This window comes from Neopsephotus bourkii, unplaced genomic scaffold (genome assembly GCF_033783945.1).
Source record: "Neopsephotus bourkii isolate Nb327-2 ecotype Australia unplaced genomic scaffold, CSIRO-AGI_Nbou_v1 NB_212, whole genome shotgun sequence".
NCBI lineage: Eukaryota > Metazoa > Chordata > Aves > Psittaciformes > Psittacidae > Neopsephotus > Neopsephotus bourkii.
The window spans coordinates 120,932-145,936 of NW_026900724.1; the positions used below are offsets into that span (position 1 = coordinate 120,932).

The 25,005-nt window shown below is 42.9% G+C and overlaps 1 protein-coding gene across 1 annotated transcript in view; it reads left to right on the forward strand.

The window, feature by feature from the left end:
- Positions 1–25,005, forward strand: part of LOC133207445 (transcription initiation factor TFIID subunit 4-like) — a 93,937-nt gene that overhangs the window by 35,039 nt on the left and 33,893 nt on the right. Inside the window, exons 3-6 of the mRNA XM_061344361.1 lie at positions 4,871–5,089; positions 15,133–15,324; positions 16,847–16,936; positions 18,190–18,447. Of these exons, the coding sequence (XP_061200345.1) occupies positions 4,871–5,089; positions 15,133–15,324; positions 16,847–16,936; positions 18,190–18,447 (759 nt within the window). The remainder of the gene's footprint in view (positions 1–4,870; positions 5,090–15,132; positions 15,325–16,846; positions 16,937–18,189; positions 18,448–25,005) is intronic.

Below are 25,005 nucleotides of genomic sequence, written 5' to 3' on the forward strand. Positions count from 1 at the left end.
TAACAGATTTTTGCAGTTTTCATCGGATCGGTTGCAATACTCAGGCAATATACAGTTGACAAAGAACAGGAGAATTTTTCATACCTTGAAGTAAAACAACCCATTCATATCTCTTAGCAGGCTCTCCTTTGTTAATTGCTGGGACAGAGAAAGCAAATTTTTCACAATTGCTTGGGTGTAGAAGAATTGTGAAAAAACAGTCTTTAAAATCAATTACTATTAAATCCCAACCCTGAGGTATTATTAAAGGGCTAGGCATGGTAGGTTGCAAAGCAACGACATTCAATTGTCTTGTGTCCAAATTTGTCATATCTAATACATTTATCTGCAAAACCAGTAACACTACCGTGTGGGGGGGGTGGGTGGGGGCGGAGGGCTGCTGAACTAATTTTCATTACAGTACACTGTTTCTTTTTAAAATGTCCCGTCCGTCCACAATTATAACATCTCATACCTTTAGTACCCCCACGATCGCCCTAACCGCATTGTAAAAGGGGTTTAACAGCAGCAGCGAAGGCAGTAGCCATGTATCCAGACTTTTCCTCTGCTGTGCCCCCTTTAAACCATATCTGAAGGTGGGGAGTAAGCAACGACTGAGGTATCATACGGATATCATATGGAGCTAAGATATATGCAGAAAAAATATGTGCAGTAATTGCCTGAGTATACGAACTGTCTGAACCGTCTGAGTCTGAGTTGGTATCAGGAAGGGGAGGGTACAAGTCCGGTTCTGCTGGAGACTCTGGGTCTGGTTCCAATTCTGATTCGGGGCCTTCTTCCTCTAGGTCAAAGGTGACCGCGTTTGCACTTTCTACTTGTACTTTCGGGCGCGAGCGCCGTTTCACTTTATCTTCCCCCTTATGCCGAGGAGGCTTCTGTGATGCCATGCCAGGCACAATGGTGGGGGGCAAATACCATAGAAATAGCACTCTTCTCTACCTCTGACTGACTTTGTGAAGGAGCAGTGGCCAGGAAAACAGATGCCACTGCTGCCTGTTCTGATTTCATTTCCTTTAAAGTCTCAATTATCAATTTCCATAACGAATACTTTGGGGCTTCCTTTGTCCCTTTACTAATCTCATCCCACAACGCCTGACCTATACGTTCCCATTCAGAAACTTCAAAGGTGGCTTGCTCTGCGGGGATAAAGCTACGATCCTGGGCCCACTTTAACAGCCTCAGTGAGGTGGCACTATCATGTTGCAGTCCTCTCTTAGAGAGAATTATGTTGGAGGAGCTCCATCACTGCCTATTCCTCTTTGGAAGGTGAGTGCTTCTTCTCCTCCCCAGCCGCTCACCTGATCAGGGTGAGATCCCACTGTTATTCCACTGTTTGCAGATGTCTGACTTTCACAGCGCCGGGGCAGTGCTGACTTTCGGCCGACTCTCCGCCCCCTCTTCTTTTGATCAGACCTTCAAACTTGCATGCCACAAGTTACCGATCTGAGGATCCCTGTTCGGGCACCATTTGTGGACGCGGGAGTCACGGACAACGCAGGAACCATCAATGTGATCAGCGAATGCCAATTTATTACAAAGCTTTAACTCCTTATATACCATTTCTTACAGGCATTTACAGTGATTTGGCATATTATGATTGGATACATGTCTTGAAGACCCTTAGCGACTAACACACAATTGGTTAAGCAGAGGTGTGAGAACTTGACCTGGAAAGCTTGCCAACAGTCCACAGTTCTCATTAACTCAGTAAATTACAGCTGCTTCTTCTTATCTTGCTTGCTTAAGCTTCCTTGGGCCTCTCAAGGCCTTGCTGTATGTTTCTGGATTATTCAGTTTTTGCACCAATTATCCATTCTCCCATGAGAACACTGTCTCCACACAGTGGGGCTGAGGTCTTCATTCTCACAGGCCCTGCGTCTGCCTTCCAAGACTTGGGTGCTGTGGTCGGAGCCTTTGCCAGTGAAGACTGAGGCACAGAAGTCATTCAGAACCTCAGCCTTCTCCAAATACTGTGTAGCTAGTTCTCCCGAGAGCTTCCTGAGGGGTCTACATTCTCTCTAGTCTGTTTTTTATTTGCTATGTACCTGTAGAATCCCTTCCTGTTATCCTTAATATCCCTAGCCAAGTTTAATTCTAACTGGTCCTTAGGTTTCCTTAACTCGTCCCTAGCTTCCCGGACAACATCCCTGTACCCTTCCAGGCCTCCTGTCCTTGCTTCCACCTTTTATAAGCCTCTTTTTTCTTTAGAATTTTCCTCAGAAGCTCCTTATCCATTCAAGGAGGTCTCCTGGCCCTCCTGTTGCACTTCCTTGTAGTTTGGATGCAACACTCCTGAGCTTGTAGCAGCTGATCCTTGAATATCAACCATGAGTCTTGGGCCCCCGTGGCCTCTAGGGCTATATCCCATGGAACATTTCTAAGCAGGTTCCTGAAGATGCCAAAGTCTGCTCTTTTGAAGTCCAGGGCAGTGAGTTTGCCTCACGCTCTTCTCACTGTCCTAAGGATCTCAAATTCAACCATCTTGTAATGGCTGCATCCAAGGCTTCCCTGCAGTGCCACATTTCCAACGAGCCCTTCCCTATTGGTGAGCACAAGGTCAAGCATGGCACCTCTCTTTGTCGGTTCCTCTATTACTTGCAGAAGGAAGTTGTCTTCCACACAATCGAGGAACCTCCTGGATTGCTTGTGCCAGTCCGTGCTGTCATTCCAACAGATGTCAGGGTGGTTGAAGTCCCCCATGAGAACAAGGGCCTGTGAGCGTGAGGCTTTTCCTATCTGTCTATAGAGTGCTTCATCCGCAGGCTCTCCTTGATCAGGCGGTCTGTAACATATCCCCACAGTAATGTCTCCCATCGCTGTTTTCCCTTTAACCCTGACCCACAAACTCTCTGTTATCTGCTCACCTGTCCCCAGACAGAGTTCCATACTCTCCAGCCTATCCGTAACAAAAGGGCAACTCCCCCTCCCCACCTGCCAGGCCTGTCTTTTCTAAAGAGCCTGTAACCTTCCATTCCAACACTCCAGTCATAGGAGCCATCCCACCATGTTTCTGCAATGCCTATTATATCATACCCCTGTAGACATGCACACAACTCTAATTTCTCTTGTTTGTTCTTTCTTGTTTGCTCTTTCTCTTCTTTATCAGACCAGCTTCACCATCCCCAGTAGGCCTTGTGTACAATCTTGGGTTCCATGTTCAAGACACCCAATCCCCTGACTATGACACCACCCTTTTAACCGTTTACTAACTTAGCTAATCCTCCTAGTTTTTTTTAGGTCCTCCCCTGTATCCTGGACATTTGACGAAAAGACTATCTGAGCTCCAGAGCCCTTAGCCACTTCTCCCAGGGCTTTGTAGTCTTTCTTTATGTTCCCCAGGCTTCTTCTGTCTATATCCCTATCACCCACATGTATCACCAAAAGTGGGTAATCTTACTGTGAAGAACATATCAGAAAAAGTCATAGGTTTCATGCTTCATAAGTAGTATGGTTGCTTTTTTTCGCCTTGTCTTAATTCCTAGTCACTGTCAGAAGTTACTCAGCTAAGTGATTGCTTTCAGTGTTAATTTTATATACACTTTAAATAATTATTGTGTTTAAAAATGTTTGTTATGAGCTATGTAACTACACGTAAACCCCAGGTTATTAAATAACATGCTAAAGAAGTTGCAAAAGCTCGGCTAATTTGGCAACTCATAAGAGTGATAACTGGAGAATATAAAATGAATTATGTGTTACATTCTTTAAAAACAATTAAGAAAGGTTGTCTGAAAAGTTATCAAATTTGACAGCTCTATGAATTGCTCCTCTTGACAACTAATTCCTCCTTCACTTGCAAAAACAGAGGAAGGGAAAATAAGGTAATGTTTAAAATGCTCTTGAATGAGATTGGTTTGGTTGATATGTACAGAACTGTCCAGGTTCTAAACTGCTTCTGCAGCCTGGTAATACAGGTTTTTCTTCACATATCCCAGGGCCATAATTTGCCAGATCTTCTCCCAACTGTTTGGGAGGAAAAGGAATTGGGTTTCTCATGAAAATTTATCTCGTTTCATCAGCTAGGCCTATATTCAGGACAGAATGTGAGGAAGGAGCCACCTTTCTCTAGGAACAGTGGAAGCTCCTGAAATAGAGAAGGTGCAGTCTGTTTTCCCTTAGGATTTTAGTATATGGGCTTAGGATAATACTTAGGATATAGTATACTTTACTATATCCTTTACTATATAGTATATAGATATCCTTTGGTATATGGGCTTAGGAGAAAGACAGTGGTTTTATCCTTATATCTTGCATTGATGAAGGTTCAGAATTCATTCCTCTGTACAGTAGTATTTACCTTTGTAGGGAATTAATACAGCCATCCTCTTCCCAAGTTTAAGAAAAGATACTTTGATTGCAGTGCCAAACACAGAAGTTCAGAAAGCTTGCAATATATAACTTCCCATTCATCCTACACTAATCTCTTCTGTACATATGCAGTGAATTCCTTGCAGTCTGTGTGTGATAAATGCACAAAAATAAAAGCTTCAGCTGTGTAATCAAGGCACACAGAAGGCAATTATAAACTCAAATATTGATGAATACCGACAAGTAAATGTTATAACCGAACTAATGAATCAAATGTAATATCAGTTTTTTTCAGGTCACATTGTGATTTTCCTGATCTTTTCCAAGTAACTGTACGAAAAAAAGCTTTTAGGAGAAATATTGCGAACATATCATTGAACATAAGAAAACTCATTTTTGTATTATTTATGAATATATATTTGAGAACATATTACTGGTTTGTCTGGTTTTGTTTTTTTCAGCATTAATAATGATTACTCATGCAATTGCTGTTATTAAAAAGTCTTGGAGATCAAGTTACTAAGGAGGAATATAAATAAAATGCTTGTTTTTCCTTTATTAGCAACCAACTTCTGTAGCCACATCTACTGTTCACCTGGGACTTCCAGTGCAAGCCAAATTTGTTCAGTCAGCTGTTACACCTGTCAGTGGTACATCTGCTGCGACTCTGCCAGGAGGCTCTATTCTCTCCCATACCACAGTAAGTAGTAACAATATAAAAACCAAAAGATGTGTGAAGAAAAGGATGTTTGTAATTACATGTTTTTTCAGAAGTGAATTTTAATGTCCTTATGTTTAATGTTCATGTAGGACATGCAGCGAGAGGACAAGGGGGAATGGGTTTAAGCTGAAAGAGGGGAGATTTAGATTAGGTATTGGGAAGAAATTCTTCCCTGTGAGGGTGGCGAGGCACTATCACAGCTTGCCCAGAGAAACTGTGCCTGCCCTATCCCTGGCAGTGTTCAAGGCTTGGTTAGATGGGGCTTTGAGCAACCTGGTCTAGTGGAAGGTGTCCATGCCCATGACAGGGGATTGGAACTAGCCGAGCTTTAAAGTCCCTTCCAACCCAAACTATTATATGATTCTATGTTTGCTTTTATCAGGAACATAATCCCAGAAATTGATAATGAATGTATAGTCACGCTGTTACACAGGTGTTGAGCGATTGTGGTGTCTGTAAAGAAAGAGGCTAAACATACACACACACAAACACACTGCTTTCACAATTAGTTCTACTTTATGTACTCAAGCGTGGTAATATATAGCATACAGATATGGGTCTGAGCCATGAAACCAAACAGCAACTACATCTTTCCCAGTGACTGTTTTCAGTCACTATAAATTCCATTCTATAAACAGTCACTCCCCAGGCTGTTTCCCAGCTCAACCTTGCACCCAAATGCTCCCTGGCTTACTCAAGATCCAGGTGCACTGTCAGTAATTCTTCTTTAATTATCCATGTAGTCGGAACAGGATGGTTTGCAGTTCCCGCATCTCCCCCTTTTTTGTTTTGCATGATACTTTGACTTCAATTCTTCACAAGTTGGCAACAAATCTCTAGGTACTATCTCTGGCAGTGTTCAAGGACGGTTTGGACAGAGCCTTGGGTGACATGATCTAGTGTGAGGCATCCCTGCCCATGGCAGGAGGGTTGGAACTAGATAATCTTAAGGTCTTTTCCAACCCTAACCATTCTATGATTCTATGATATGGAGGAAAAGCAAAGCAAAGCGGCGATGTCCAGGCTGCAAAGACTGGGAGGCCTCCTGTAATCCTAGGGTGAAATCGGTGTGCTCAGCTCGCTCCCTGAAATGTCTGTACGCCAATGCGCGCAGCATGGGAAATAAGCAGGAAGTGTTAGAAAACTGTGTTAAGTCAGGAGATTATGACCTGGTGGCAATTACAGAGACATGGTGGGACAGCTCACATGACTGGAATATAGTCATGGAGGGCTATGTCCTTTTCAGGAAAGACAGGCCAGCTAGGCGGGGTGGTGGGGTTGCTCTTTATGTGCGAGAGCAGCTACAATGCATTGAGTTCTGTCCGGGGACAGATGACAAGTAAGTTGAGAGTCTGTGGGCGAGAATGAAGGGGCAGGCTGGCAGGGTGGGTGGGTGTCTGTTACAGGCCACCAGATCAGGGTGAGGAAGTTGACGATGCCTTCTACAGGCAGCTGAGAGTGGCCTCACAGTCACAGGCCGTGGTCGTCATGGGAGATTTTAACTTCCCTGATGTTTGCTGGAAGGACTACTCGGCAACCCAACCACAGTCCAGGAGGTTCCTCCAGTGTATGGATGATAACTTCCTCATGCAAATGGTGGATGAGCCAACTAGGAGAGGAGCGCTGCTAGATCTCATCCTCACTAACAAGGAGGGTCTGGTCAAAGCAGTAAAGGTTGGGGGCTGCCTTGGTTGCAGCGACCACGAGATGGTGGAATTCAGGATCTTGTGTGGTAGGACCAGTAGAATAGCAAGTAGAATTGCAACCCTGGACTTTAGCAGGGCAAACTTTGGCCTTTACAAGCAATTGCCAGGCTCTACTCAGTTGCTGTCGTGGTTTAACCCCAGCCAGACAGCTTGTTCACCTACTCCCCCCCTCTTCTTGCCCTCTCCCTACTTCTGGAGGGATGGAGAGGAGAATCAGAAAGAATGCAACTCCCACGGGTTGAGGTAAGAACAGTTTAATAACTAAGGTATAACACAAATCACTACTGCTGCAGCCAATAATAGTAATGATAAAGGAAATAACAAGGGAAGAGAATACAACACCTCATCACCAGCCGACCGATAACTCGCCCCCCCCCCCAGCCTGACCAAGCACCGACCGATACCTAGTCCAACCCTGCAGTCCACCTAGCCCTTCCGGCTAACTCCCAGTTACATCCTGGGCATGACATGCTGTGGTATGGAATACTTCTTTGGTCAGTTTGGGTCAGGTGTCCTGCCTCTGCTTCCTCCTGTCTTCCCCTCCTCCCTGGCAGAGCATGAGGCTCACAAAGTCCTTGGCCAAACCAAAACATCATTTTTATCAGCTTTGTTCCCAGATGAAAGTCAAAACACAGCACTGCACCAGCTACCAAGAAAGAAAAATGACTGCTACTGCTAAACCCAGGACATTATCCACCCCTTATTCCATACCATTCACGTCATGCTCAGATCCTACATTTTCAATATACCATCACTCTTATCTAAGTGCAATTCTATCTTAGTGCATGGACTAGTCCCTATAAAGCTGCTGAGTCCATCTGGTCCATGATGTCAGGCTCCATCTCTTGTAACAGTCTTTCAGAGCAGGAGAGGCTGTGTGCAGTGTTCACACTCATGAATAACCTGGGCAGTAGTGTCCATTGCTAAGTCCACCCCTTGATCATGAGTCCATCTCTATGTTGCACCTCTGCTCTGTTGGCCTTAAGGGTCATGGGCCCACCAGGCTCAAAATAATTCACTGTCCTTCCATCTCCAATGCTTCCAAAGCACTGGAGGGGCCCAGTGGACTAGATACTTGCCCATACTGTCCCACATGCCCTGCCACTCATGACTGTCCAGCCTTGGGGGAAACCTCTTGGTCCTCCCATATCGTTGTCTAACCCCAGACAAGACCCAAACCCGACTCTGCTTAACTTTTGAGATCAGACAAAATGGTGGTGGGTAAAACACAGTCTGTGTGTGTGCCAACATGCTGATCACCATCACAATCAGCAGGCAGGTCCCAAGGGTACCCAAAGGCCATTCAAAACCTTCAGAACTCTCAAGCGATGCTGCTGTACTTGTCACTGGGGCTGGTGTAGCTGCTGTGCTTGCCGGCTCTCTCACCACCAGCTTCTCTTTTTCTGAGTCCAGCTCTTCCTCCTCTGCCTTGCTGGGAAATGCTGCGGGGTCTCCTGCGTCCTCCTGGGGCTCGGCGGGCGGCTTCCGGGGAATGCTCTCGGCCGTCGCGGGGCTGGGCTCGGCCGCGGGGCTCGGCTCCTCCACGGGGCTCGGCTCCTCCGCCTCCTTCTCCCGCTGCTCGGCAGCCGCCTCCTTCCGCTCCTCGACCGCCCCGACCTCCTCCACCGGCAGCCGTCCCCTTGCGGCCTCCGGTCCCTCTCCCGCTTGGTCCCCGGGGCCGCTCTCCCGGGCCGCTTCAGCAGCTGCCGGCTCCCGGGGCCGCTCCCCCTCGGCTCCCCGTGGCCTCACGCAGACGGAGGCGAGGGCGAGGGCCAGGACGGTGAGGAGCAGCCGGACGGCCAGGTACCAGTCCACGGCCACGTCCGTCCCGCCCTGCTGCTGGAGCTCGCCCGTATTACAAGTCATTGCCATAAAGTACAGTGAGACAGGAACCTTAGCCCAAGCCCCACACTTGATAAACACTAACACAGCAAATACCGGCTCTAAGTAAGTTACAACATTCTGAAGCTGTGAGATCAAGAGGAACAACTCTGAGAGCCAATAAATCAGCATTGTGATGAGTGACTATTAATCCGGTCAGATCTGTCATTATCTCAAACCTTTGTGCCCCACGTTGGGTGCCAAAAAGAACTGTTGTGGTTTAACCCCAGCCAGACAGCTTGTTCACCGACTCTCCCCCTCTTCTTGCCCTCCCCCTACTTCTGGAGGGACAGAGAGGAGAATCAGAAAGAATGCAACTCCCACGGGTTGAGATAAGAACAGTTTATTAACTAAGGTATAACACAAATCACTACTGCTACCACCAATAATAGTAATGATAAAGGAAATAACAAGGGAAGAGAATACAACACCTCATCACCAGCTGACCGATAACTCGCCCCACCAGCCCGACCAAGCACCGACCGATACCTAGTCCAACCCTGTAGTCCACCTAGCCCTTCCGGCTAACTCCCAGTTACATCCTGGGCATGACATGCTGTGGTATGGAATACTTCTTTGTCATTTTGGGTCAGGTGTCCTGTCTCTGCTTCCTCCCGGCTTCCCCTCCTCCCTGGAAGAGCATGAGGCTCACAAAGTCCTTGGCCAAACCAAAACATCATTTCTATCGGCTCTGCTCCCAGCCCGAAAGTTATAACACAGCACTGCACCATCTACCAAGAAGGAGAAAAATGACTGCTACTGCTAAACCCAGCACAGTTGCAAACAATGATAGGACAAGAGGTAATAGGTACAAACTGGAACACAAGAGGTTCCAATTAAACTTGAGAAGAAACTTCTTCTCAGTGAGGGTGACAGAACACTGGAACAGGCTGCCCAGGGAGGTTGTGGAGTCTCCTCTGGAGACATTCAAAACCTGCCTGGACACATTCCTTGTAACCTCATCTAGGCGTTCCTGCTCCGGCAGGGGGATTGGACTAGATGATCTTTTGAGGTCCCTTCCAATCTCTAGCATACTGTGATACTGTGATACAAGATCTCACTAATGCATTGGCCAAATGGACTGGGAGTCTTGGGAACCTGGAGAATAGATGCTATTGCTTCCAAAAGCACAGTCCTTGGCTTTCCTTATCCCCTTCTCTGCTTGAGGAGTCTTAAATCACACAAGATCAGTTTCTTGACATTAGCATTTAAAGATGGAAAGTTCAAATACAATAGTTACTTATTATATTATTATTACTTATAATAGTTATTTGTGCTAACTTTTGCTTTTTTACTGTGAGAATGATGAAACCTGCTTTAGGTGACCCTGCTTGTGCAGGGGATTTGGACTAAATCATCTCTCATGCCAACTGCAGGCTGCTTGGCCTGCCCTTCCCTCCTGGATGGCCCTGTTATAACAGAGGAGGCCATACCTCACATCAAGGTTTGGCATGGCATGTGTTCCCACTGCTCAATGCTTGCCGGGTTGCAGCCAACAGCAGAGCTAAAGGTTCTTCTTGGTGGCAAACAGAGGCCAACCCAGTCTTACCGTTAAATATGGTAGGAGGCATTTGGCCAACCTTAGTCCTTGCACCTTGTTGTCAGTGGAGTTTCACCTGCCTCTTCCAGTATGTTACTATGTCGCTACTATGGCAAAGCACACACAGATTTACATTAGCAGTATAACTACTACAGGGTACAGCAGTGCTTTGAAGATGCTCGTGGCAGTGAAGGACCAGCCAAAGAAATTTCCTACCAGTGGTGTTCTCCCACCATCTTAATTTGTTCCGTTACCTATTTTAAAACACTGTCATTGTGATATACAGTTACTAGGATTTTTCTAGCTTCTGCCTTAGCATTTTCTAGCTGCTGCTGTAAATTTCCATGCTCTAACATCTCTTCTACAAGTGACAAATCCAAAGGCCACAAGGTGTTGTTTCTTATTAGCAACTGGATAGTAAATACAGGTGGTTTATGCACAAAATCACAGCCTCTAATAATAGCTGTGTTGCAAGCACACATATTTGAATTGTTAACCACAATCTGGTTACAGAGACTTTTCAATTGCCCCCAAGTGATGTTTTACAAATCATGCCTTTTTCTCTTCCTCTGTCTCATTCTGCTTGGGGTCTTCAAGGTCAGCTCCTGCAGCTGAGGCATCGGGTCCTTTAACTTGTCTGTTCAGCTCATGGTATGGCTTGACAAACTTTGCAGGCAGCTGCCATGGACCTGTAGGTAGGAGGGCACAAGCATACCCCTTCCCCCAGGTTATCAGTTATACTGGCCCTTCCCATTTCTGTGGGCCCAAAGGACCACAATACCACACTTTAGCACGTTCTGAAGGTGGACTGTCAGAGCCAAAATGTCATTACAGTGCAGTGACAGGAGTATTCATGGAAGATTGAGTGCAATTTAAAAAATTCAATGTATAGATGGCATTGTCTAATTGTTCTTGAGGGACTATATTCCCCCTTTTTTGTTTTTGTAGCATGGATTTCAGAACAGCATGAGTTCATTCCACAATCCCCTGGCCTGTAGGGGAGTGGGGAATATCAGTGACATGTGTGACACCCCATTGCTGTAAAAATCGTGATAAAGCCAATGAATTATATGCAGGGCCATTACCCGTTTTCAACTGGGAAGGAACTCCTAAGGTACAAAGGCACGCGTTAAATGTTGGATAACATCACGAGCCTTCTTTCCTTTATGGGCAGAGGCTGAAATCATACGTGAAAATGTGTCAACAGACACATGAACATATTTAAAGGCACCAAAGGAAGCAATGTGTGTAACATCTATTTGCCAAATCTCATTCGCCTTTAAGCCATGAGGATTTAAACCCATGGCAAATGAGGACTGAGCTGTTGACTGACAGGGCAAGACCTGACAACTTGCTTTGCTGGAGAAGAAGAGAGGTTAAACTGTTTCTTTAAAGCAGAGTCATTCTGATGAAAAAAGGAAGGTGAAGCAGCTGCAGAAGTAAACTGCACAGTGTTAACAGTCAAGGAGTCTGCTATGTCATTACCTGCAGTTAAAGGGCGAGGCAGGTTGGAATGCGATCTAATATGACCAATAAAAACAGAATAATTCCTAATTTCCAAACAGTGTTTTAGCTTCAGCAAAATGTCAGAAAGTGCACAGTTATTGATTTCTTTTAAGACACTAAAAGGGAGGTGTGGTAACAATCAAACAACGTATTCTCAGTCACAAACAATATTTAAGGATTCTGCAGGGAACAACTGTAGCCCATGTAAGACTGCAGCAATTTCAACAAGCTATGTAGAGCCATCCACATGTATAACAGAGGATTGCCAGGAATCATTTTCAAACCAAACAACAGCAGCTTTGCCAGTTTTTCCAGAACCATCAACAAAAATGGTTTTAGTATCCTGAATGGGTTGTGTTTGAATTACAAATAGCTCCTGTAGGTCAAAATCTGAAAAAGCTTTTAGCAATTTATGTTTCAGAGTACCATAATTATTTTTTTTCCTGTAAAGTCTACTAACACTATTTGGAAAGAAACAGACTGAGCAAAAAGGAACTGAAAGTCTGTTACAGTTAATGGTAAATACAATTCTGCAGGGTCACTGCCTGTTAAATGTTGAACCCTCGTAGGGCCTTTGGCGATTAAGTCAGCAATCATATCTAACAGTCCTGTCACAGTCTTTCTCTGGGTATGTGGTAAAAAATCCCATTCCAAAAAGTAAACAGAGTTACTGTCAATTTGACATATAACTCCTAATGGCCTTCGTTGCATATTAACAATGAGTAGAGAAATCGGCAAGTGTAAATGCACTTTATCTGCCTGTAGCCTCTCAATTTTTTGAGTCATTATATTCAAAGCTTCAGTAGCTTTAGGGGCAAGCTAGCAAGGAGAATTCACGTCTGAGTCCCCTTATAATAAATCAAAGAGTGGTTCAAGGTCGGCATTAGTAATACCCAACATAGGACGCACCCAATTAATAGTACCTAACAGCTTCTGTAAATCATTCTATTTTGTGATTTTGTTTGCCAATTTTAGCTTCTGAGACTTTACTGTTCTTTCAGTTAGCACCCACCCCAAATATTTCCAGGGTGGCATTCTTTGTATTTTTTCCTGGGCAATTTGTAGTCAAAACCAACATAAATTTTCTGTTAAATGATTAACAGTAGTTTCTAAATATTGTTCCATTTCTGCACAGACCAAAATGTCATCCATATAATGATAAATTATCGATTCAGGAAATGCACTCTTAGTTGGTGATATAGTTGTGGAAACTACTAGCTGACAGATTGCTGGACTGTTCTTCATTCCTCGTGGCAAAACAGTCCATTGATATCTTTGCATAGGAGCAGCACAGTTGACGGTGCTTGTTGCCAAATCCAACCCAGTGCTGCCTATTGTGGCAGCTGCAAGGTTGGAGATGGAGTGTTTGCTGCAAAAACCCTGTTGTTTTGAGGGGCACCGGGTTTCGCCGTGCTCCCCCTGGATTTTCCCAACAAAGGATTCCCATCCTTATCAAATTTATATTTACACTGATTGCTCCAGTGATATCCTTTCTTGCATCTGGGACAGAGTTGACATTTTCTTTCTGCTTTTGTTTCTTTTTGGGACACATTTTACTAATATATCCTTCCTGTCATATAATCATAGAAAAGTTAGGGCTGGAAAGGACCTTAAGATCATCAAGTTCCAACCCCCCTGCCATGGGCAGGGACACCTCACTCTAAACCATATCACCCAAGGCCTCGTCCAACCTGGCCTTGAACACTGCCAGGGATGGAGCATTCACAACCTCCTTGGGCAACCTATTCCAGTGCCTCACCACCCTAACAGGAAAGAATTTCCTTCTTATATCCAATTTAAACTTTCCCCGTTTAAGTTTTAACGCATTACCCCTTGTCCTATCACTACAGTCCCTAATGAAGATTCCATCCTCAGCATCCTTATATGCCCCCTTCAGATACTGGAAGGCTGCTATGAGGTCTCCACTCAGCCTTGTCTTCTCCAGGCTGAACAGTCCCTACTTTCTCAGCCGATCTTCATATGGGAGGTGCTCCAGTCCCCTGATCATTCTCGTGGCTTTCCTCTGGACTTGTTCCAACAGATCCATGTCTTTTTTATGTTGAGGACACCAGAACTGTACACAGTACTCCAAGTGAGGTCTCATGAGAGCAGAATAAAGGGGCAGGATCACCTCCTTCAACCTGCTGGTCATACTCCTTTTGATGCAGCCCAGGATACGGTTGGGTTTCTGGGCTGCAACCGCACACTGCTGGCTCATGTTCATTTTCTCATCCACCAGCACCCTCAAGTCCTTCTCCGCAGAGCTGCTCTGAATCTCTTATCTGCCCAGTCTGTAGCTGTGTCTGGGATTGCTCTGACCCAGGTGTAGGACCTTGCACTTGGCATGGTTAAACTTCATGAGGTTGGCATCAGCCCACCTCACAAGCGTGTCAAGGTCCCTCTGGGTGGCATTCCTTCCCTCCAGCGTATCAACCGAACCACACAGCTTGGTGTCATCGGCAAACTTGCTGAGGGCGCACTCAATCCCAATGTCCATGTCAGCGACGAAGATGTTAAACAAGACCGGTCCCAACACCGATCCCTGAGGGCCACCACTCGTTACAGGTCTCCAGCCGGACATTGAGCCATTGACCACAACTCTGTGTGCGGCCATTCAGCCAGTTCTTTATCCACCGAGTGGTCCATCCATCAAATTATAATCAAACATATTAGAAGCTTAGTTTTCTTAGTACTTTATAATCTTCTCAGGTCTATTCAGAAGCAGGAAGAACTTTTTCTTCATGCAAGCGTACTTTCTGTGATGGAACAAATATTTTACAAACAAGAAACCTTGCCCTTCGTTTCAGCTAAATGGGATATGTATTCTGAGATGAACACTTGTGATCAGCTTTACCCATCCTACCATGTATGTGTCAGTAGTGAAAGAACTATTCTCTTTCTGCTGACAGACCAGTCAGGCCTTCAGTCTATGAACTTCATTATTATCATGTTGCTGGGCCTCAAAACTGTGGTTGCGCTGAACTGTAACGTCTTTGTTTCTAGGAGTAATTAATTTTTTCAGGCCTTTATTTTTATTGGTGTAAAGCATTTCTTTTCCTACTGATGAATAAAAGATTAGATATTTTAGGACTATTTCTAATTTGATTTTACTGCTGTAGCTGCATTATATAGAAACATACTGAATCAATAATTTAACAAATTAAGATAGCTTGGGGAACATTGTACATTGTGTTTTGGGCATATCAAAGGAGAATGCATCTCCAACAGATTGTTGTTTTACTTCTCATATTTAAGGTTATTTTTATCGAAACAAACTGAAAAATATTAAATATATTTCTCTGATTTTTTCTTTGTTGTTTGTTTGTTAATATTTGTGAGGTATGATGTTCTGTTACATAAAAATTGAAAAAAATGTCAGGTACCTAGCAGCCTTAGTAAAATAGCTGTAGATGTATTTCAGTGTCCTGCCTCAATTAGAGCAATTTCATCATTTTTCCTATTTATAGTGATCAGAGCATGCATTGATCCTGATTGCAAAATATCATAGGTCTGATACTTCTTTTCTTTGGCTTTTGCAGGAAATGCAAGAGAATGTGAAAAAATGCAAAAACTTCTTAGCTACCCTTATAAAACTTGCTTCTCATAATTCACCATCTCCAGAAACATCCCATAATGTGAAAGCTCTAGTTCAAGATTTGTTGGTAAATAATTTGGTTATCTTTCATTTTGTCATTTATCTATTAAGCTTGTTATTTATTCAGAAAAAGATAGTAAAATACAGGATTTTTCCTTGAGGACTCACTAAGTTTCTTTTCCTCCAAACCATAGTCTTTTCTTAAACACTAAGAAGCTATTTAATGTTTTAACCACAGATTGAATGTAGATGCATGCCTCCACAATGTGATTTAGAGTTTTTAGGGCTGAAGGAAAAGTGTTTTGCTAAGCTGTTGAGTCCAGGCAGTTCTGCAGACAGGTGCCCCTGCATGGAGCCTTAACTGTAAGTGGATTTCAAGAGGCAAAGTTGTGTTTCAGCTAGACAGAGTCCTTGGGCCCAGAAAAAAATATGACTTACAGTAGTCTCCAGTGCAATATGTGTTTCAGTGAATTGTATAAGTGAGTTGCACACAGATGTTACTGTAGAGCGGAACAAAATGGTCAAGCTTCTTAAAAAGATTAAATGTAGTCTATGAAGAACTTAGATTTAAAAGCAGTTGATACATATTTTTTTGAATTGATTGACAAAGAAACCTGTGTATTTAGACAAGCCTAAGACTTTTTTCAAGTAGGTGCCACATTCAGTGGTTCCTGTAAAAACTTGTTTTAATTTTTGAAAACTAAGATTAGTTAAGTAAAGGTAATGACTTAAAATATTTTAAACAAAGTAATGAGATATATATATTTATATATATAAAAATAAATAAATTTATTGAAGGTTGGTTTTGTTCTTGTTCTATATCAGTCCAGAAAAGCTAATCAGTGTATTTATTGCAACCTAAGATTGTAACTGTCCTGGGTTCAAACCATGACAGTAACTAATGATACTTTAGAAGTATTATAAAATACACCTGAGTTAGAGTTCTTCTGTATTAGCTACTAAACAAACTACTGAATATATATTTCATATATTTAAGTGTATATTTTGTGAGTATATACATATATATGCATACATTTATGTAGGTGGAAATTATATATACTTATATGTATACTTTTATATATGCAGATGCTTTACATATATAGCTTTATGTATATGTATACACATATTCTACTAAGTTAAACTGAACCTTCAAAATTGGTTTTGGAATTAAGTAAAGGTAATTTTTGTATTACAAGGGCTGGGGAATTTTATAATGGCTTGTAAGCTTACTTCAACAGCCTGTTTTTTTTAATCAATTTTTTAATTTTTTAAAAAGAATGCACTATGTAAATGTTAGCATGAGAATGGAATCCTGAAAAAAGACTTAAGTGTGTGTGGGATCTCATTGTGTCTTGAATTGTGCATGCCTGAGGGAGCTCCCTAAATTCTGAGGGGCTTCTTACATATACATATTAGCTTTTGACAGAAGGATTTTATAGATACAGAGGAGTTGAGGGACTTCAGCTTTGAAAGTTTTTCTTGATATGGTAGCCTATTTAGCTAGAGATATATACATATACATTATCTAGAAAAAAAACAACAAAACAGCTCATCTGAGTTGTTGATGCTTTTTCTTCTTCCCCCTGAAGGATGCAAAGATTGATCCAGAAGAATTTACAGGCCGCCTTCAATCAGAACTCAGGTCATCTCCTCAGCCGTATCTCATACCTTTCCTTAAGGTAATGCAAATATTGCTTATATAAATCTATTTCAATGAAAATGTCAATGCATTAAGTTTTAGAATATACTTTTAAAAAATATGTTTAAAATAATTGATTAGCTGATCCTGCTTGTAATCTGGAACTAATCTAAGATCGAAATTCTGATGTAATACCAAATGGATTTATTGTTGGGTCCTAAGTTAGTATATGTGGGGGTAAATTTAACTTTTAATTGGTTCTTGTACATAAGCTACAATAGCATCCATATGCAAGATTATATGCAAATGTACAGAGTGTGTTTAATTATGCCCCAACAATACCACAACTGTAATTCTAAAAGCGTTTTTCTTCTAGTCCAAAACTTCTCAGTTTAGGGCAGATCTCCTCTCTTCTCTCCCTGCAGCTTTTCAGATCTCTCTCCCTGTGCTTATGTTTTTTCAAGTATCATTAACCCTTATTTGTGCCTTTTCCTGCTTTTACACTGCAGTCACTTATGGAATCATGATAAGTTTTATCTTGTTTCCTTTCTTTGAAGTCCTTTCTTGGCAACAGGCACTAAGTTTTTAAATAAATATTAGAAGTTTAGAAAGAACTGTAGCTTGGGTTAGATGCACTTGCATTCTACAACTGCCTGGGGCGAGCAATTCGAAAGAACTCTACTACCACTTAAAATAGTAAAAAGTTTGTGAAGGTACAGTATAGCCTTTTAGAACTGTTTTTTTTGTTGAACTGGTCTGAACATGAAACATACAATAGTACATTTTTTCTAATCCAGTCAGAATACATTAGATCAGTAAAAATGCAGTAAACAGCTATTGATGTAAGGCACCAGCAGCTGAATCATCTTGTTCTAGGTACTGGAGGCATGTCAGAAGTAAATTGGTGCAGCTTACTACTTCCAGCATGCAATGGGAATAGGGCTGTTCTATGGTTTTGCTGCTTTTATTTCCAGTTGTTACCCTTCCAAAGACCTAAGCTACAAGTTCTAGATAGTTTTGAGGAGGGGAGTGTTCTATTTTATGGCTATGGTGGAGTTAGGCCACATCAAAATCTACAGGGTTGCTAAATCCAAATTGAAAGCTTATTAAAAAGATAAATGGATTCTTGCCTCTTACAAGATATGTTCAATCTTATTTCTTTTTATTGAATAGGCTGATAGAAAAATGGGAAAGCAAGCTGCATTCTTTTAATTATGTTTACAGCAAATTTAAATGTGTTTTTTTGTCAACCTGCTAAATTTTGTTATTACATAAACTTTCTTCTGTTTTTAGAAAAGTCTACCTGCACTGAGACAATCTTTACTGAACAGTCAACATTCAGTTTTGCAAGGACAGCCATCTCAGCAGTCACTTCAACAAACCAGGCTATCACAAGTTATACCTCAATCTGCCTCTGGAAGCATTTCCTCTGTTGTCACCAAACAGACAATAGGAATAAGGCAACCAAACAACATTTGCACAGTCTCTGTATCAAATACAGTGCAGCCTCCTCAGGTTAAGTTGGTACAATCCAATCAGAGTTCTCAACTGGTAGGTACTGTAGTATAAAAGAATTTCTTAAACTGAATAGCAGTTTTCAATGTTATTGCAGCTTGTTTGGGAAAATACTTTTTTGTTTGTATCATACTGTTGTGGCTTAAGTCCAGCCAGTAACTCAGAACCATGCAGCCACTCGTTCACTCCCCCCACTTCTTCCTTCCCCTGCTCCCAGAGGGATGGGGAAGAGAATTGAAAGAATGTATCTCCCATGGGTTGAGATAAGAACAGTCCAGTAACTAGGGTATAATACAAAACTACTACTACTACCACCAGTAATAATAAAGGTAAGGGAAATAACAAAGGGAGAGAATACAATTGCTCACTGCCTGCTGACCGATACCCAGCCTGACCCAAGCAGCAATCTGTGCCTTCTGGGTAACTCCCCCCAGTTTATATACTGGGCATGATGTGCTGTGGTATGGAAGACCCTTTTGGGTTGTTTGGGTCAGGTGTCCTGTCTCTGCTTCCTCCCGGCTTCCTGTGCCTTTTCTCCCTGGCAGAGCATGAGACTGAAAAAGTCCTTGATTGGGGTAAGAATTACTTAGCAATAACCAAAAGCATTGGTGTGTTATCAGCACTGTTCCCAGTCTAAAGTGAAAAACATAGCACTGCTGCAGCTACTAAGAAGGAGGAAATGTCTGCTACTGCTGAACCTAGGACACATATTCTGTGATATATAGTAGTACCTCATTTTATGTCAGTTAACATGTATGTTCAACCATTAGTTTAGGCAACATTACTGACATAGACTAAATTTAAGAAACTACACTCTTGGCCTTTTTGACTGGAATACAGTGATTGTTATGAGCACAGTAGAATGTGAGCTAATTACAAATGTAGAACAGAAAGTTTTTCAATACTTAGACAAGTGTATAATTTTTAGTATGTCATTAGATATGCTGCTTTGCTCAGATTCATCTGTATAAAAATTAGTTCTTATTTTAAACTCTTCTACATATAGTTAGAAAATCTTGTAGAAGAATAGCTGTACTGTACCATAATGTTTTGTTTGGAAAAAGTTCCATAATTTGCTATGAAATATCATTGCTGTGTATACTGGAGAATTATGCGCTTAGACTCCTTAATTTCAAAGGCACTATCAATAAGGCAACTTTACAGCCAGTTACTCATTGAGTATTGGTATGGCTGCTGTTACATAGGATCTTGCACGTGTGTTTATAGTTGTAATTATAGGTTTACAGGATTAGGATTTTTATTAGGTATATAGTGAACTGGCTGAAGGAGAGAAGCCAGAGAGTTGTAGTCTATGGGGCGGAGTCTAGTTGGAGGCCTGTATCTAGTGGAGTGCCTCAAGGGTCGGTACTGGGACCAGTATTATTTAATATATTCATCAACAATTTAGATGAGGGAATTGAGTGTACTATCAGCAAGTTTGCTGATGACACTAAGCTTGGAGGAGTGGCCGACACGCCAGAAGGCTGTGCTGCCATTCAGCGAGACCTGGACAGGCTGGAGAGTTGGGTGGGGAATAACTTGATGAAATATAACAAGGGAAAGCGTAGAGTCCTGCATCTGGGCAGGAACAACCCCAGGTTCCAGTATAGATTGGGGAATGACCTGTTAGAGAGCAGTGTAGGGGAGAGGGACCTGGGGGTCCTGGTGTACGACAGGGTGACCATGAGCCGACACTGTGCCCTTGTGGCCAAGAAGGCCAATGGCATCCTGGGTTGTATTAGAAGGGGGGTGGTTAGTAGGTCGAGAGAGGTCCTCCTTCCCCTCTACTCAGCCCTGGTGAGACCTCATCTGGAATATTGTGTCCAGTTCTGGGCCCCTCAGTTTAAGAAGGACAGGGACCTGCTGGAGAGAGTCCAGCGCAGGGCAACTAAGATGATTAAGGGAGTGGAGCATCTCCCTTATGAGGAAAGACTGAGGGAGCTGGGTCTCTATAGTTTGGAGAAGAGGAGATTGAGGGGTGACCTTATTAGTGCATATAAATATATAAAGGGGGAGTGTCACGAGGATGGAGCCAGGCTCTTCTCAGTGGCAAACAATGATAGGACAAGGGGCAATGGGTGCAAACTGGAACACAAGAGGTTCCACTTAAACTTGAGAAGAAACTTCTTCTCAGTGAGGGTGACAGAACACTGGAACAGGCTGCCCAGGGAGGTTGTGGAGTCTCCTTCTCTGGAGACACTCAAAACCCGCCTGGACACGTTCCTGTGTAACCTTATCTAGGTGTTCCTGCTCCGGCAGGGGGATTGGACTAGATGATCTTTTGAGGTCCCTTCCAATCTCTAACATACTGTGATACTGTGATATAGGTTTAGGATTTTTATGAGGCCTTGAGTTTACACAGGCATTATTATCCTTCAGGCAAAGACATAAAAGTTTCTATGTGGTTTCTGTGTATGTATGAGTGAAGTACTTGACTTAGGTTTCAAAATCAAATTGACAAGTTCAGGAAGGTGTATCATATTGGTAAAAATTTATATTGTGATGATTCAGAAATGCACATATGATAATGTAAAATCTTACAATGACCTGTCCTTGAGTTTATAGGCACTATAAAGGATGTAAATAATTTGTAGGGTGTATTTAGAGAGAATATTTCCTTTGCTTTCATTTGTAAGTGGCAATGCACAATTTGAAAATGTCTGAGCCATCGGAACCAAGTCTTTGAACCTTACAAATACTTACAAGCTAAATTACAAACTTAAAAAAAATAATAGAATTTTGCCATCCTTTAGTGAGCATGGTTTTAATGTGTAAGAACATCTTAGGTGCTAAGTCTTCTGACTCTGGTTTTTGTAATACACACAGACATTTGGATATTTTGCACCTTAACTTGGCTGCTTTCTGTTCAGCCACTTGCAGTCTTTCTTTTCCTAAGGTGGATTCTCCCCACTCCTTGTGGACTGTTGCATTAATTAGAATCATAGAATCATAGAATAGTTAGGGTTGGAAAGGACCTTAAGATCATCAAGTTCCAACCCCCCTGCCATGGGCAAGGACACCTCGCTCTAAACCATATCACCCAAGGCCTCATCCAACCTGGCCTTGAACACTGCCAGGGATGGAGCATTCACAACCTCCTTGGGCAACCTATTCCAGTGCCTCACCACCCAAACAGGAAAGAATTTCCTCCTTATATCCAGTCTAAACTTCCCCTGTTTAAGTTTTAACCCAATACCCCTTGTCCTATCACTACAGTCCCTAACGAAGAGTCCATCCCCAGCATCCCTATAGGCCCCCTTCAGATACTGGAAGGCTGCTATGAGGTCTCCACTCAGCCTTCTCTTTTCCAGGCTGAACAGTTCCAATAACTTTGGTTCTTCGAGATAGGGAGCAGGAACTGGTTGCAATTGCAGGCAGCAAATGTAAAAATTACTCCATTTCCTGGGGAAGGCAAATTTCTGACAGCAGCTGACAGGTTTCTTAAAAGTATAAATGTTCATGGCCAATAAGTGTAGCTTTATCTCATGCAACAGTCTTGGGACTAACCTACTTCCAGGTAGCACAGTTTTTTCCAGTGTTCTGCAACCCACTTGAAACACTCCTCTGCCTATTAGCCAACTAGTGCCCCACCTTTTGACAAACACTGACATATAATGAAAATGTCTTAGTAAGTCTGCAGGAATTCTTACTCTTATGATTATAGTTTTTGTGGAATATTTTCTGAATGGGATAAAGCCAAATTTTTGGGGGAGAGAATTTTGGAGTCCGTCTCTCTCACATGTTGGTGCTTACTCAAAGCAAGCAATTATGATGTTAACCTCAGTAGAGATTAGCAATATGAAGAGTTGCTCTGTAGTTTTGACATACCTGTGTGTCGTGGTTTAAGCCCAGCTGGTAACTCAGAACCACGCAGCTGCTCACTCACTCCCCCCCTTACCCCCCACCCACTCTGGGTGGGATGGGGAGGAGAAGCGAATGAATGTAAATCCCATGGGTTAAGATGAGAACAGTCCAGTAACTAAAGTATAATATAAAACTACTACTACTAATAATAATAACAGAAGTGACAAGGCAAGAGAATATAAAACTAAAAGGGAAGGGAAAAAATACCCAATAAACACAAGTGATGCATAATACAACTGCTCACCACCTGCCGACTGATACCCAGCCCGACTCAGTGATCTGCCCTTCTGGGTGACCCCCCCTAGTTTATATACTGGGCATGATGTGGTGTGGTATGGAAAACCCCTATAGCTAGTTTGGGCCAGGTGTCCTTTCTCTGCTTCCTCCTGTCTTCTTGTGCCCCTCCTCATTGGCAGAGCATGAGAGACTGAAAAGTCCTTGATTAGAGTAAGCATTACTTACAAACAACTAAGCATTGTTATCAGACTAAAGCTGAAACACAGCACTACACCAGCTACTAAGAAGGAGAAAAATAACTTACAGCTGAACCCAGGACAGTATCCACCCCTTATTCCATACCATACATGGTATGGAATATACCATGTATATTCATATACATGTATACATATACATTCATATACATGTATACATATACATACCATGTATATTCATATACATGTATATTCATATACTCATATCCCACATTTTACAATATACCATCACTTTTTGTCTTTTTGTCTCTTGGTACATATATATATATATACACACACACATATGCAAACACACATAGAGACAGATATCACTCCTTAATTCATGGGGCAGGAGAGGCTGTGTGTTGTGTTGGATTGTTGCCTGCTGATGACACCACTGAACTCATCTGGTCACTGCTGAGCTCGTTTGGTTTCATCAAAGTTCACTCTTTGTTAGGGTAATGATTGGAGGGAACTCAGGGTCAGTTGATGGTGGCCTGAGAACAGTTGTAGGAGAATCCTGCTGCTGCTGGCTTTTCCCATGACTGTTCTCCGGTGATGATCATGATGTCATATATAGAAGTGTTATATAGCAGGCAACAGCATATAATTGAGTTCATTGACTGTTTTACCCTAAAATCAAATCCCCTTGAGGTACACAACATATTTTCCCATCTCCCCACATTACCCTTCAAGTATATCCAGGTATAAAACCACAAGTGTGTTTGACTTTACCTGAAGCAGGAATAACCCACTGTCTTCCCCATCAGTTACTTCCCCTTTATGTGCACCACTGGCACTTTATCCCCCTCTACTGTACATAGAAGTACATTGGGCTGGGCCAACCCTGTTGGCAGATCCCCTAGTGTTGACCAACCAGGTGGCTTTTGGTAAATGTGTATCCCAATGTTTGAAAGTCCCACCACCCATTGCTCTCAGTATAGTTTTTAGCAGCCCATTGTACTGTTCGATTTTCCCGGAGGCTGGTGCATGGTAGGGGATGTGATATACCCACTCAATGCCATGCTCTTTGGCCCAAGTGTCTATAAGGTTATTCTGGAAATGAGTCCCATTGCCTCACTCAGTTCTTTCTGGGGTGCCATGATGCCACAAAACCTGTTTCTCAAGGCCCAGGATAGTATTCCGGGCAGTGGCGTGGGGCACAGTGTATGTTTCCAGCCATCTGGTGGTTGCTTCCACCATGGTAAGCACATACTGCTTGCCTTGGCAGGTTGGTGGGAGTGTGATATAGTTAATCTGCCAGGCCTCCCCATATTTGCACTTCAGCCATTGTCCTCCATACCAGAGAAGCTTTAACTGCTTGGCTTGCTTAATTGCAGCATATGTTTCACATTCATGAATAACCTGGGCAATAGTGTCCATTAAGTCCACCCCTCGATCACAAGCCCATCTGTATGTTGCATCTCTGCCCTGATGGCCTGAGGTGTCATGGGACATTGGGCATTTGCCAGCATCCATGAGTCAATGTAAAGTACTGGCCATTTTTCTCGTTTAGCATTGTCCAAGGACAGCTGGGTGGCTTTCACCTCTGCGAACTGACTCAATTCACCCTCTCTTTCATCAGTTTCTGAAACTTGGAAGGCAGTTATATGGAGTCCCCTAAATCTCCGATGCATTGCTACAATACGACAGGATCCATTAGTAAACAAGACATATTGCTTCTCACTTTCTGGCAGTTCATTTTATGGTGGGGACTCTTCAGCAGGCATCACCTCCTCCTCTGGTAACATTCCAAAATCTTTGGCCTCTGGCCAGTCCATGATGACTCCTAGAATTCCTGGATGACTGGGATTTCGTATTCGATCTCATTGTGTAATTAGCGCAGCCCACTCCATGTAGCATCAGTTGCATGATGTGTAGAGGAGACTATGCCTTTTAACACCCAGCCCAGCACAGGCAACCAGGGTGCCAGGAGGTGCTGTGCTTCAGTGCCAATCACTTCTGTAGCAGCTCGAACCCCTTCATAGGCCTCCAGTGTCTCTTTTCAGTTGGGGTATAGTTGGCCTTGGATCCGCTGTATCCCCAGCTCCAAAAGATGAGGTGTTGACTTTGAGTATCCCCTGGAGCTTTCTGCCAGAGGCAGTTTGAGGACTCGTTTCTCTTTCGCAATTCCTCTGTCAATTCCCCCTTCTCTAGAAAGTGATCCCAGCTGCTTGTCTTCCTTGCCCTCTAGTTGGTAACTGTCGGCCCTGTTGTCCCAACATTGGAGCATCCAGGTGACGATGTGCTCATTTGGAAT